The sequence below is a fragment of the Syngnathus scovelli genome, chromosome 13, assembly GCF_024217435.2.
Source record: "Syngnathus scovelli strain Florida chromosome 13, RoL_Ssco_1.2, whole genome shotgun sequence".
Classification (NCBI taxonomy): Eukaryota; Metazoa; Chordata; class Actinopteri; order Syngnathiformes; family Syngnathidae; genus Syngnathus; species Syngnathus scovelli.
The window spans coordinates 7,751,188-7,764,804 of record NC_090859.1 but is presented as its reverse complement, the minus strand read 5'-3'; the positions used below and the strand labels follow the sequence as shown (position 1 = coordinate 7,764,804).

At 39.2% G+C, this 13,617-nt stretch overlaps 1 protein-coding gene across 1 annotated transcript in view; it reads right to left on the bottom strand.

Annotated features, from left to right (window-relative positions):
* LOC125979688 (WD repeat-containing protein 7) overlaps window positions 1-13,617 on the bottom strand; it is a 39,178-nt gene that overhangs the window by 20,854 nt on the left and 4,707 nt on the right. The window contains exons 11-22 of the mRNA XM_049738173.1: window positions 13,239-13,354; window positions 12,994-13,126; window positions 12,622-12,842; window positions 11,793-11,988; window positions 10,276-10,490; window positions 7,744-7,977; window positions 7,359-7,652; window positions 6,998-7,194; window positions 5,915-6,012; window positions 3,508-3,654; window positions 1,390-1,508; window positions 1,002-1,125 (exon numbers count right to left, since the gene is read on the bottom strand). Of these exons, the coding sequence (XP_049594130.1) occupies window positions 1,002-1,125; window positions 1,390-1,508; window positions 3,508-3,654; window positions 5,915-6,012; window positions 6,998-7,194; window positions 7,359-7,652; window positions 7,744-7,977; window positions 10,276-10,490; window positions 11,793-11,988; window positions 12,622-12,842; window positions 12,994-13,126; window positions 13,239-13,354 (2,094 nt within the window). The remainder of the gene's footprint in view (window positions 1-1,001; window positions 1,126-1,389; window positions 1,509-3,507; window positions 3,655-5,914; window positions 6,013-6,997; window positions 7,195-7,358; window positions 7,653-7,743; window positions 7,978-10,275; window positions 10,491-11,792; window positions 11,989-12,621; window positions 12,843-12,993; window positions 13,127-13,238; window positions 13,355-13,617) is intronic.

Here is a 13,617-nt window from a genome sequence, read left to right as displayed (position 1 = left end):
AGGGTTGAGTGGAGGTCACTGTATGTGGAGGCCTGGAGGCCAACTATAAGAAAGACTTGTGTACTACAGATTATCAATTAGATGTGCCAACAATGTCAGAGACCTGCAACTCTACTTATTATGAAAGTCATGCTATAGAATAACCAGAGTGATCATCCTAAAGAAACCTATTTCGGATGATATTCAACAAAGTCGACTGATATATATAAATGTTAATATTGACCAGCAAGTTTCATGCGAGGGTCGAACAAGAAGTGTTGAGAAACAAAATATCGGGAGCTTAAATGAACAGCTGCCTGCACTGTATAATAATTAATTGACTTTCTCACGTAAACCCAGATTTGCAGGACCAGAAGAACCCACCTTATTTTTTGTCTGTCAGTCTTTTTGTGCTGTGCATAGATCAAATTCAGTGACCCTATAACCTCACTCTATCTTGCTCTCTGTGTTCCCTCCCCCATCTGTCCTCCCTCTTCCCCTGGGGTCACCCCTCCATCACTTCTCTACCTCCCCCGCCTGCAATACTTCTGTGGTAACACAACACTGACCGGTACCCATTTCCATGGCAACTGTTCCCTTGAGAACCCCCCAGCATCCTCCACAACTACAAGGCAACTCCAGGAAACAGATACACATGCAGGCATGGTATTTTAGAAGGCTGCTTCTAGTAAAAGAAGGTGGAGATCCACCTTTCTTCCCATCATAAGGTCTAACTATAGACAGAGGGGAAGAGTGCAAGGGGAACCTGAGAGAAAGAAACAGCTGGATAGTGAAAAGTGCGGCAAAAAGACTGTTATAGTTAAAGTAGTAGGCGCTATTAAAAGTTAAACCAATCATAAAAAAAAGAAAACAATCAATAAAATTGAAGTCGCATTGTTCATTTTAATCATATATTGTTATAAATATTTTCTAATGTTATGTAAAGCCAGTTTGGGGACACCGAAAAAACATATATTTTTATCATCATCATCATGAATGCCATATAATGTCTGAGTACTTACGGGAGCTGACTGTGTCCACATATTGAGGCAGGTAAGGAGCCCACAAATCAATGGTGTCCTTACGTCCCGATTGGCCGATCCTTCTCAACTCGGCTAGCAGTAAAGCTTGGGCTGCTTCACGCACCTACGAAAAAGTATAGACATTTCACTTGGTGTGAAAATTGAGGCACCTTTACGTTTTTGCAAAGTTTTTAAAGTGGAGCCTTGTGTTAAAAAAGTCACTTTTTAAACTAAACGAACATAAAAAACGTGGTAACTATTTATTGATCATTAACGGTAATTAAATACAGCAAAAACAAGTGACTAACCAAGATTCCAACTCTATATGTTATGCAATATCCATATTAGAAACGTTTTTTGTAATTTTGTTCAAAACTTTGTGTTTCACCTCTAGACAGCGGTCTTGCCATCTCCTTGCCAGCATCTCTAGTAGTGGAGGTCTAAACTTATCCAAGCCCAAGAGATCAGGGAGCATGACACAGTGCATAGCTGCCAGCTGGCTCCAGCCTGCATATACATACAAGGTAATTTCATAGAATTTGTACTGGCAAATGTTAGGAAAGTGAGCAAAACTTTGTTCAGATATTGTCAGATTTTTTACATCGCTCAATTATCAGACAAGACAGATGTTATACTTACCGAATACTTAAAACAAACAAAAAAATACATTTTGATTGAAAATGTATTTTTTTTCTCAAATTTTTACAACACTCGCTCGTACCAACTATGAAACAAAGACCATACGGGGGTTTTAATGAAAATGGAAATCTCAAGAAAGGCTGAGATTTGCATGTGTATCCATGTGAAAAAAAACTTACCTGTTAACAAAAAAAAAACTATTCCACTATTTCACTTTAGACTGAATTGCTATTTTAATAATGCACCCCTAGCAACAACTCGCATTTTCTTGTGGAAAACGCTGACTGGCAATACATCCCTGCTTATACAAGCATTTCGAATGTTTTTTCCCCCTAATTCAATTATAAGGGGTGTCAAATATTTGCAAATATATCCGGACCCTATCTCCTCAAATAGTGGGAATCCACAATATAGCTATAGTATCATTCACAAATGCTATAATAAAGAAAATGACCAGCTTAAAGTTACATCAATTAATGTTTTTTTTGGCTCTGAGCACCACCACAAAAGATTTGGAATTAAATGAACAAGATGCTTCTCAACTTTCATCACACTTTTGAAGGTATCAACATCCAAATCGGAAGAATGTTGTAGAAAACAATTTGTAAATATGCTTCTCACTTTTTCATGGACCTAAAGTAATGGAAGATTATTAAAAATCATTAAACACATTTTCACGTTTTAAAGCTTGTTGCAAATCAATTGCCATTCAATTACAGACAGAAGTCTGGAACGCACAGACATCACCAGATGCTGGATTTCATCCGTGGTGATACTCAGCCAGACCTCTACTGCAAGTGAAATGCACGCTCAATCCAATGCAGGTCAGGTGATTGACCTGGTCATTGCGTAACATGCCACTTCGAAGCAAGGCCTGCCTTAGTGTGGCAGCGTACTGTGGTTAGAGTGCCAACAAAACATGTCATGTTTAGGAGGCAGAGTACTACTGAAAATTGAAAAACTAGACATTACTTGATAGACTTAAAACACTTAGATGCCGATGAACGGAGCACATTCATTTAGTTGGCCGAGTCGTATTTTGCCCATGTCAATGAAGCACTGCTCAAGGAAAAGGATATAATACGCAACAGCCTGTATTGCTAAGTGAGTCTGCAATTACTTCTGCTGGCGGTGTCTGATAAAAAAACACCAAGCATGCAAACTGAGCAAAAAAAAGAAGCAGAAAAGATCAACACATGCAAAAGACAGAAAGAGAAATATCACAGGACAACAGTAACACTGCACATGAACACCTAGACAAAACAAAAGACAAAACCCCGGTCAACGGGGACAATGGTCAATGCACTCTCAGATGAATAATTTGTAAGACAGCTTTGTTTTGCAAGTTCCACAACGAAGGGAATTTGAAAACAGCAGCCTACAAATATTTGAACTATTTATTAGTCACATCTTTTCATCGCTGTTCAATTGAGTGAACTGAAAGTGAATTGAACACACGTATAACAGACAAATAGGTAGACATACAGTGCTGGAGACCCAAACAGTGCTAAAGACAAGGGGGGAAATGACCTACATGGACACTCGAGAAAAGCGGGAAGAGCAAGGTAAAAGTCAAGACTAAGGCATGAGAAACAAAAACATGAACAGTAAGACGGTTGGAAACTGATTCTGGGGATGTCACAAACTAACAACACAAAGACAGAAAAATCCAAATTAAACCAATCATGACATTACAATTTCAAAAATAAAACTACATATGAGGGTGAATACAGACATCAGAAAAGGAACAGAATGGAGCGGGTAATATAGGAGAGGAAGAAGAGGATCTCCGAGGATAAGTGGGTGAATAAAGAACAGCAGGGCGGTAAGATTCCCTTGAAGCTGAACTCATCGGTTCAGTCGGTACCTTCATTGACTGAAGGGAAGCTATGAGAAGCAGGACCTGGGCTGGGGGAGCCAGGGGCCCTCTGAGAGAGAACCCCAGGGGCCCCCTTGGGCCCAGCAGTTGTAGCGCTAGCAGAAACGTTGGTGCTGGCTGTGCTGGCTACCGCAGCTTGTGAAGGGAAGAAAAGGAGAAAAATAGTAAAGAGTGAAGGAAGACGTTAGAATGTTTAACTGTATAGTACATACACACAGAGAACATAGAAGGGCGGGGGGAGAGAAGCTATCAAGTAGCAGGGAAGAATATTATACACTCAATTACATAACAACCGCAAAAGAAAAGAATGGAAGCAAGCAAATTATAAAACATTGAAATAAAATCAGTTGATTGGGTATGGGGGGTACAAAGTACAACGCAAGGTGCAAAAAAGTCAGGTTCCGGGATGTTTGAGAATATTGCATATTTCTTGATTAAAATATGATGTCATCTTCAGCATATGGCGAAATAAAGAAGTAATAAAAAACAAACCGCTGAGTACAATTTGTTGTAGGAGAAATAAGTAATGTAATGTCACAGAAAACAGAAAGGAAAATAGATATCTTGTGTTACTTTGGAGATGAAGACTGGCAAAATCAGAACAAATAAAAGACTGTAAATATCTTGGATAATAAAGCAGACTGGCGCTAGCATTTGATTGCCACGCATGAACTTGAATCAAGAAAAACAATACGGCAGTGGATTTACAATAGTTTACCACAAACAGCCCTACTATGTTAAATTGATGAGTTTTCATCAGGTATTTACTGAACGTTATGTTTACGTCATACACGCAGACCAAATGGATTGATTCATTAATTAAGTCAGTTTCCGAAATATATAATCCGTCAAGTCCAACTTTCATGAAACTTGATGAATCAAAACAATAAATAAAGGCTTGTGGTTTTAACAAAACACATTATGTTTCCTTACATAGTTAATGCAAGGGCTGTACGCTATTAATAAAAACAAAATACACAGCATTTTTTTTATACAGAACCACTCTTTCTGAGAACCACCCATAAAACACTTACTGACAATACTGTAATGTGATTTTCAAATGCTGCTGTAGATAACGCGTACACAATAAGCTTAACAGCAAAATGCTGTAAGTTTCGTAAACTTGCCAGAGCTGCCATTTAAAAGACATGGCAAAGAGACAAAAGGGGAAAACTACCATCACATTCATCGTTGTTGAAGAGCCTAAACATAAGAATATAGAAAGCTGCACATATTAAAAACAGATCAAATGAAAGTGCCGTGAATAAAACACAAAGAACGGTAGTGCTTCTTACGCATTTTTTTTTTTTCTCCAGAGCAGGCAACAGGCTATGCACCCATGCAGGTGACATATAAAGAAACAAAAACAATGAAATAAACCATCAAATGCAGTAAGTATAACTAACAGTGAGCAGTTTACCAAAAAAAAAAAAAAACCACTGCTCTTTGCTTATCTCCTGTATTTTAGGGATCTATCTTTTCGCTCCATAGGGAGATTGTGAGCAGCTATTAGTGCACAACACACACACACACCTGGTTAAAGTAGACTGAGGAGAGGTCATGGCCAAGGAGTCCCTCTGAATGAGCATGAATAGATGGAGTGTGGCGCCAATCAGCCCACACGCTTGTCACGCTTCGCCCCCATTAAAGCATGACAATAGCACAGAACCCCATTCCCTCCCACCGAGAACAAGTGTGCCGTCCAAGACAAGTGTGTGTATAAACAAATGTGCAGGTATTGTGTTTGATAAGTGTGCGAGCGTGTAAGGCAGATGGTGACAGATGGTTACAGTGTCGCCTACGGTGAACCCAAACAAGTTTCAACATTTCCTTTAGATGTGAAGTCAGTGTATCTCTGTTTTTTGTCATTCTGCCTTTCAGTAAAAATATTCTCCTTATATTACATTGACACATATTTTTCATTTTTGTTGTCATATTTTTGATAGTGTAAATAAATATTGTTTGTAGAGGTATAATCATAAACATTTCAATGTAAATAGATGAACAATACTAGAGCTCATCTTTTTAGAAATAGTTTTGATTAGTGTTTGACAGTGTGTTAAAGGAATAAAATCATTTTTGTAAAAACTTTCTCATAAAGAACAATTCATTCAGTAGCATTTGATGCTGAAAAACAGCATTGAAACAATTAATTTTTAAGAAGCTTGAACTCCAGCTGTTAGACCTCTACCATGTCAAAAATGACAAAAGAGTCCTTTAAAAGACCCACTGAACAAGAAAACACCAGCAGCTTCCTTCTGTGATATATTTTTTTTTTAAGTCTCTGCGGGACTTATTGCCAGTAGGCCACATTATGAGCCCCCGCCTCTCTCCCAATGTCCCCGCATGGGCCCCATGGGTGTGTGAAGCAAGCACCCCCTCCTTTTGTAGTTACCTTGTTTGATCTGAGCTTGTAGCGCCGGGTTGGAGGGCTGGGGGGGTGTGGCCGGCATCCTACGAGGACTCTCCGGGGTTCCTCCTGGTCTGGGAGGCCTGGAGGAGAAATCACAAAGACAAGGCATGAAATATTAAAGGAACGGACAGGAGAAAGGTGGAAGAGCAAAAAAAAAAAAAAAAAAAAAAAAAAAAGACACAAACACAAAAGGGCATTTGTATGCTCAGTCTGTTGAATTTTTAAGTAAAGGCACAATCCTGTGTCTGAGCATACCACGGGAAACTCACTTTTAGAGAGACACAAATATCCAAAAAGACAATTGACAAAGCAGGTTGCACGGATCTCATTAATGCACATAAACAGTGCCGTAAAAAAACATATGAACCACATTTACACATCATCAATGTAAAATAAATTAACAAAAAATATTTGAAAATCATTAATATAAATAAATTACCAGTATAATAGTGATTTGACAAAGAGGATCCAATAAAGGTCACAAAATCTGTTAGTGTAAATACGCAGTTTCGCAACTTCTGTTGGGATCTTAAAAAATCAGGCCTTTGGAGTCCAAAATAACTGCAGAAGATTTTATTGCCAAAGGTTTGGTCTTTAGACTCCATAAATAAAGGCTGGCTGGGATTAATCTACAGAAATGTTATCGTAAAAATGTCATTTGAACAGTTATTTGAGTGTTTTCCCCCCCTCTATTTAATTTGTGTTTTTTTTCCTCTACCAGGGCATTTTTCTGTGTAGGGTTGATGAAATTGCCTAGTTGTGTTCCAGCAGGTAGACCACGACCATTAGCGTTAATATTTTTTTTTACAGCACAATGAGAGCTCAAGCGGCTTCACGCAATCTCTGACTGAATGAATACTGCTGTTACAACTGTATATGTGCGCAGCCTGTGCTTGTATACCATCAATTCAGTGTCTAGGCAAGAGAGCGAAGACATTTATTTTTCCTTCTGCAATTTCATCAACGGAGTAGACTGGGTGCTTGCTGGATTTAGATGCAACTCACACCCAGAGCATAGGAGACAGCGCTGCCTTTGAGAGCCTCATTTGATTATGTATTTCTTACCTGGCTGGTGCCTTTTTCATGTGCTCGCCGACAAAGGTGGCATTGGTCATGCCCATCAAAGTGTTGGCCAGAGAAATAACGGACAGGAGGTGCTGCGTAGTGACCGCCCTTGACACACCGTATGTCCCCTTGCCAACAATGTCTGACAATGTCAGCTTCCGGCCTGTTGCAAGCGACAACTGCCGCAGCAAAGACTCCTGACAAATGGAGGATGAGAAATGAACCAAAGGCAGAGATGATGGCAAAAGCGGGTCAAAGCATACCCCCAAATTGGGTGAACGCTTATTAGAAAGAAAAATCAGCTTTGGAATTTGCATATGAGTGTTGGAATCATTAATCGATCATACACATTGATCCATACCTTGAAGGTGGGCAGCATGAGAGACATGTGACCACCTCTTGAGATGAGGCCAAAAGAGATGGGGCAGTGTGGTCTGAGCATGCCAAGTCTCTCTAGACAGATCCCGTCCAGCTGCTCGTTGAGACCCCAAGCATGCAAGCAGGACATGAAGAGTTTGGCTGTGTCCATTGTCAGGTTGTACTCCAGAAGACTCAGAGACTTTGACTTCTCCTCGCGTCTCCTCATCTCCTCCTCCTCTTCTTCATCTTCATCCAGCAGGTGCTCCTTGATGGTCTCCTTCATTGTCTCCTTTACCTATTTTTTTTCAAAAAATGTCCACACAAGTGTTAAAAAATAGAAGCCATAGTTACTAATAAATGTGAATTGTTGGGTGTTTTTGCCTGACCTGCTTGAAAATCTTGTTGGCAAGGAAAGAGCCTCCCTTGTCGGCCCCGGCCTGGCTTTTCTGGAGTGTCTCAGGGGACACCAGCATGGGATTTGGCCTCTGAGCTTCTTCTGTCAGCAACTGGATGATCACTGCTTCCACGTCAAAGAACAATACATGCATGTCAGGGTCCGTGAGGTTGGTCTTCATTGACTGGACCACCAGTGCATTGTGGGAGTATTTGGGCAGGTTCCCCTAAAGATTAGGAAGAATGGTGAAAAATGTAAATCAGAATTAGATTTTATTGTAATTAATTTTCTTTAAACCACTCAAAAAATAAATCAATTAACACAGACACGTTTTACATTACATTTTGAGGAGAAAACAATCATAACTGACACAGCAGAATGCGCAAAATTGCTAATCAGTTAAATAATCTATTTTACAGTTGTTATGAATGAAAATGTATATTTAAAAGCTCATACATTTTAGAATAATTATTTTAGGAAGAAAAACTGAAAATAAATAAAACAGCATTCTCCTTCTGGCACTTGTGTCAATGTCAGTTAGTTCCAGTGGATGAACATTGCCATCTAAAGGTCAAGGACGCCACTGCACACAAATCCTCACAATTTTACTGTATCAAAATAATGATCTACAGATTATTTTTTAAAATGTATTAATTAGCCAGTCTGACTTTAATAAATTGATTATTAATTCAAATTGATACTCTTTCTTTTTACAATGCAGGAACTTGCAGACCTACACTTAATATGTCATGACATCCTCTGACTTCTGTATAGGTGGGACTTAGAATTAATTACTTCTCAAAAATAATTTGGGAACGGCTCTAATACCCTGTGGAGTCCTTCTGACACACAGCAGAAACAGAAAACATCCAAAAGGACAATTATTTTCAAAGAGTATGTAAGTAGCGCTGTGATAACTGGATATAAGGGTTGCAATCTAATTACGGTAACTTTAATGCAAAAAAAAAAAAAAAAAAAGAGTATGAAAAGTATGACATCTAAATTAAGACGTTAAAAAAAATCTAATCCAGACCGAGACCTCAAAATACAATTAAACATAAAACATTACTGCGAGAGCACATAAGATTTTCATGACTACTTGCTTAGTCGCTCTTTCTCAATTTTCAGTTCAAGTCCGACCAACTCAGAATCTATGATTACGAGATTAATTGAACTATGACCATTGACTTTGTAGCAAGCTCATAATCATGATTTACGCACCCAAATTTCAATATGACCCACGCATGTACCACCTAATAAATCACATCTATTGAACAGTGACAGAGTTGTAAAACATCAAATCAACCTTAAATAGATTAAACCCAGAAAATAAAAAAAAAACAATTATCTTATTTAGATTTTTTTTTCCTCACTCGGGCAATATTGTATCTCCTTGAAACAAAGACCAAACAAAAACAAGGTTCAGCAGAAACGCCAGAGGACAAACTCAAAGTCACGTATTGACTTTCTTACACCTGACTACAAGCTGTAACTGTAAACACAGATGATGGCTTGCAGCTGACTGGGTGTAGTGTTTGTGTTGATAGTATGACATTTCATGGTCATTATCTTTCATCACACACGGCAGGGGAGTATACAAAGCCACTCACGCGGGGGATGGTGGATGGTTTTGACCTGTAATGCCTATAGTTATACAAGAGAAATAACCCTAGGGTAGGAGGAAAAAAAAAACAACAACAACAACAAAAAATAACAGTGATGTATTTGTAATCTAGCAAGGGAGGGAAAATGCAGTTGTTGGCCTTTTCAAGAGCTGTGATTATGAGGCAATATGAGGAAAATCCTGGGAGACCGCGCCAATAAAACACAATGGATGAAATATAAAAAATATATACCAAGCAAAAGGTATGTGAAGGACGACCATGAATGCTAAAATTTCATTCAACAACTTCAGGGTCAACTATATAAGAATTGTAAGTCGGGTTTGAATTTAGATGATTCTGCTTTTGGTTGTTTGATTTGGTTTTGGTTTCTAGCGAATCTTGAGCTCGAAAAAGAAGGAAGCTAATTAGTCATTTTGGGACAAATCGTACAAACTTTCTTCTATGATTTCATGTTATTTTGTTTTACTCTTTGTGTACTTTATAGGAGGATTTGAAAATCTTTGTACTCTCCTTTTATTTCAGACAATGTCGAAACTTCATCTTCAAGTGGGGTTTGTACATTGTGCAAAAGCATATTTATGAGAAAATATCAGTTGAAAAAGTGGAATGTCTATTTCAAGAACTGTATTGATAACCTTAACATGACCTAAATAATGAGGATATCTAAAATGATTGCATAGCGTATTGTATATACAAACAAACTTTGAGCAATGCTATTAGATGCTGCAAAAAAGGTAAGCATTTAGCTTTTTTTTTTTTTTTTGGGTTGAAACTAGACTAAAAGATTGTCTCAGCATTCTGACAATAAGTAGACAACAGATACTTGTCTAATTAAATTTCAATACAATGCTTACTTCCTAGATGCTACACTGCAGTACTTCATTGAAATATGACTTTACCTTGTCAGCATTGTCTGCTGCCAGCAGATTGGTGGCAAGTGTTTGTAGTTTGTGTTGAGCCATGTTCTTGAGTGCCGCCAGGCTCCGGCGAGTCATTGCCTGCTTCAGGTTCACTGCCGAATGGCTCAAGGCATCGACGGTGGCCGGAGCCAGCTCATCACAGGCATTGAGGATCTCTACGGCTGTTATACCCATCACACAGCGGTCCAAGGCTCCTGCAAACATTAACGGATCAGATAGTGAGCAAGTTAGGAGACCTGGGAAGCTTAACAGAACATTAAAATGATAAGAAGAGGACGCTTGTTGCAGGTTAATTTACCATCATGTTCCGTTGTAGGGACACACACTTTGTGTTTGTTGTTTATGTTTCAATCACCTCATTTACCAGCTCTATCACCGTATTTTTATCAATACCAAGTATTTTGCACCGCCCAGACTTTGGTTTTATAATACTCACTACCATTACCTACTGTCTTCAATGTGGTTCAGGTCACAGTTATCACTGGCTGCACTTACAAAAGAGAGAGGTTTAGAGGAGACCCCATTAGCTGCAGACAGACCTGATATCGGGATTGGCTCTAAGTATTGAGTGAGAAGACAAGTGGCACCATTATCCTGTGCGCGTGTGTGTCAGAGAGAGAGTGAGTGTCTGATAGTGTGTGTGTTTTTGTGTAGACTCAGGCATCTGACGTGTAATGGTGCCATGGCGCACACACACACTTTTTTTCCGACAGCGCTTTGGCTCTCTTTCTTTCTTTTTCACATACACATAGTGTACACATGCGCTTTTTCTCATTCGCTGTCTCATACACACTCTTTAATTTCACACTCAGTTACCCTGCAATCGCTCAACACTATCGCTCACTCAGGCCCCAAACACGCACACATACATGTACACACTCACGCACACAGGGATATCATTTTATACCTGCATTCAAACCAATTTTACATTTAGGCTGGCGTGTACATGTTAAATAGTATGTTAAACTAAGATAATTTGCGAGCTACATTAGTAATAACATTAGATCTAATTATGTATAATAATTGTATATACTATATAATATAGCTGTGTATACTATAATATACAATTATATACTACAATATAAAATTATATTGGAATATGTATTACATTTATCTTTGGAATTAGCTGACAACATTTGAAAGGTTACTGCACTAACGTAATCATTTAAAATTTCATTAGCAGACAAGTTGCCACCTAATCAATGCAAACACAGTGTTCCGCCACTGTATTGCAGTTTATTGCTCACTGCTCAACTATACCCAAGAGATTGTTTTAATAGGTATTTACAGTACAGTATTCAGAGAAGTCCAAATTTAGACTTGCGGTCCTTATGTTTTAATTGGAGAATTGTGCGAGCGAGACAGAAAATGCCCTAAAAAATACTTGTGTGTTAATAAGTTTGTTTTCATAAGTTTAAATATGTTTCAATTTTCATTTATTTTGGTGGAGTCTGGCCCCCGCAATAAAAGGGGGTTCACTGTTTGACAACTCTCACCTGTATCCATCTGCCAGACATAAACAGAGCCATCAGAGCATCCAACAACAAGGTAGTCATCAGCGGGGCGCCACTTGATGACCTGGATTGGAAACAAGTGCCGCGATGCAAGCATGATGCACTTCCTTTCCCTAAGACTGAGCAGGCCAACCGAGTGGTCACTGGCAACGGAGCAGACACAGTGTTGCACCCGAGTCTGCAGAGAAAACAAGTTCCAAAGATTTTTCAATAATGGACAAACATCTTTTTTTTTTCAATACCACATTCCTGCACTGTTAGTGATGTGGTGATGCTGATTCTTTTTAGGTAAACAGCACAGGTTTGTACCCAGCCAATTGCAGAACCACGCTCAAATAAAAAACAAATGTGCCAAACAAATCACTTAATGACTACAAACTATGTAAACCAAAATTTTCAACCTTAATATTGTGTATAGACTTCACTCGATCCTTGCTGACTTGAGCCAGGGGCAGAAACTGGACTGGTTATGTTGTTATTTTAACTCATTCAGTACCAGACATTTTCCTAACTTTGGGGGGGGGGGGGGGGGGGGAATATATAAGTAAGTACCTGGGATTGAATGTGTGAAGTCTGTAAAAACATATATATCCTTTGGTAGTGAATGACTGTTAAATGGGCTTCATGACCAGGCACTGAACCAGTGCCAGCTGCATGAAAGCCATCTATTTGAAAAATGTCACTACCGATGATCTTCAATCTATCAAAACATTCATTTTAAAATCAAACAAAAGTGTGCGGGGAATAAGGCAGTAGAAATCCCAAACCAAAAAAGATCGTGAAAGACAAAGTCACTTGAAGCAGGACTCACGCTGCAATTTTCTGGTGGGACAATGAGCTGGGTGATCTCTCCTCCATGGACACAGAATATGTGCTTCATCTCTCCAGTGAAAATGTCCCACACAATGACAGAGAAGTCCACCCCACCCGACACCAAAGAGCGCTGGTCGTAGCGGGGCGATATCTGGTATGGATACAGGACGCACGTCACCTTATTCCTGTGACCTCGTAGAGTACGATGGGGTGGCCATCCTGCAGAAAACATGCAAATAAATCTTACAAAGGTGGAGCGTTGCCTTTCCTAAAAAAAAAATCTGTCCTTGGCAAAAGTTTGCCATCAATTCTGTCATTTCAATACAGTGCGAGCAGTCCACCCCCTCCCCAAAAAAATATCTTCTTTCACCTCTCCTAAGCATGTGTTCTCCTTGCAGCAACTGAACGATAGCAGTTTGAGTAGCCGGAACCAAAATAATGCTGCCATCTTCTCTTCCACACACTAGTCGACCCTGGGAAGGGATGTAGACGCTAGCCGTCACCTGAAGAAGGAAAGCACATGCATTTTAATGAGCAAACAGAAGCTAACACTCCATCATATATTTAAACTTCAAACTCCTGTATGAAAATAAACATTCCCGCACTGGGTCCAACCTTAATGGGTTCCTCTTTGTTTGGGAGAATGCTGAGCTGGTCAATGATACCAGAAGAAACAGGCATCAATTTATTAAACGCCTCCTGGAGACTGATGGTGGATGAGACTTGCAACTCTACAGAGAGGAAGATATACAGACAGACGTTATAAAATAATTTGAAGTTGCTAATTCAATTGTGTAGAGCAAGGAATCTCAAATGATGGTCCCGGGATACACAGGAGCGCTCCGGCAAAAGCATGGGGGGTCTTCAAAATGAATTTGCAAAAAGCTATTGACATTTTCAACTACAAAGAAATAATTTTCGATTGTTTTCTGAGTTTTTGAGACAGCTTCTACTTGAATTTATTTCCATTAAATCAGAATAGCCTCTCAGAGCT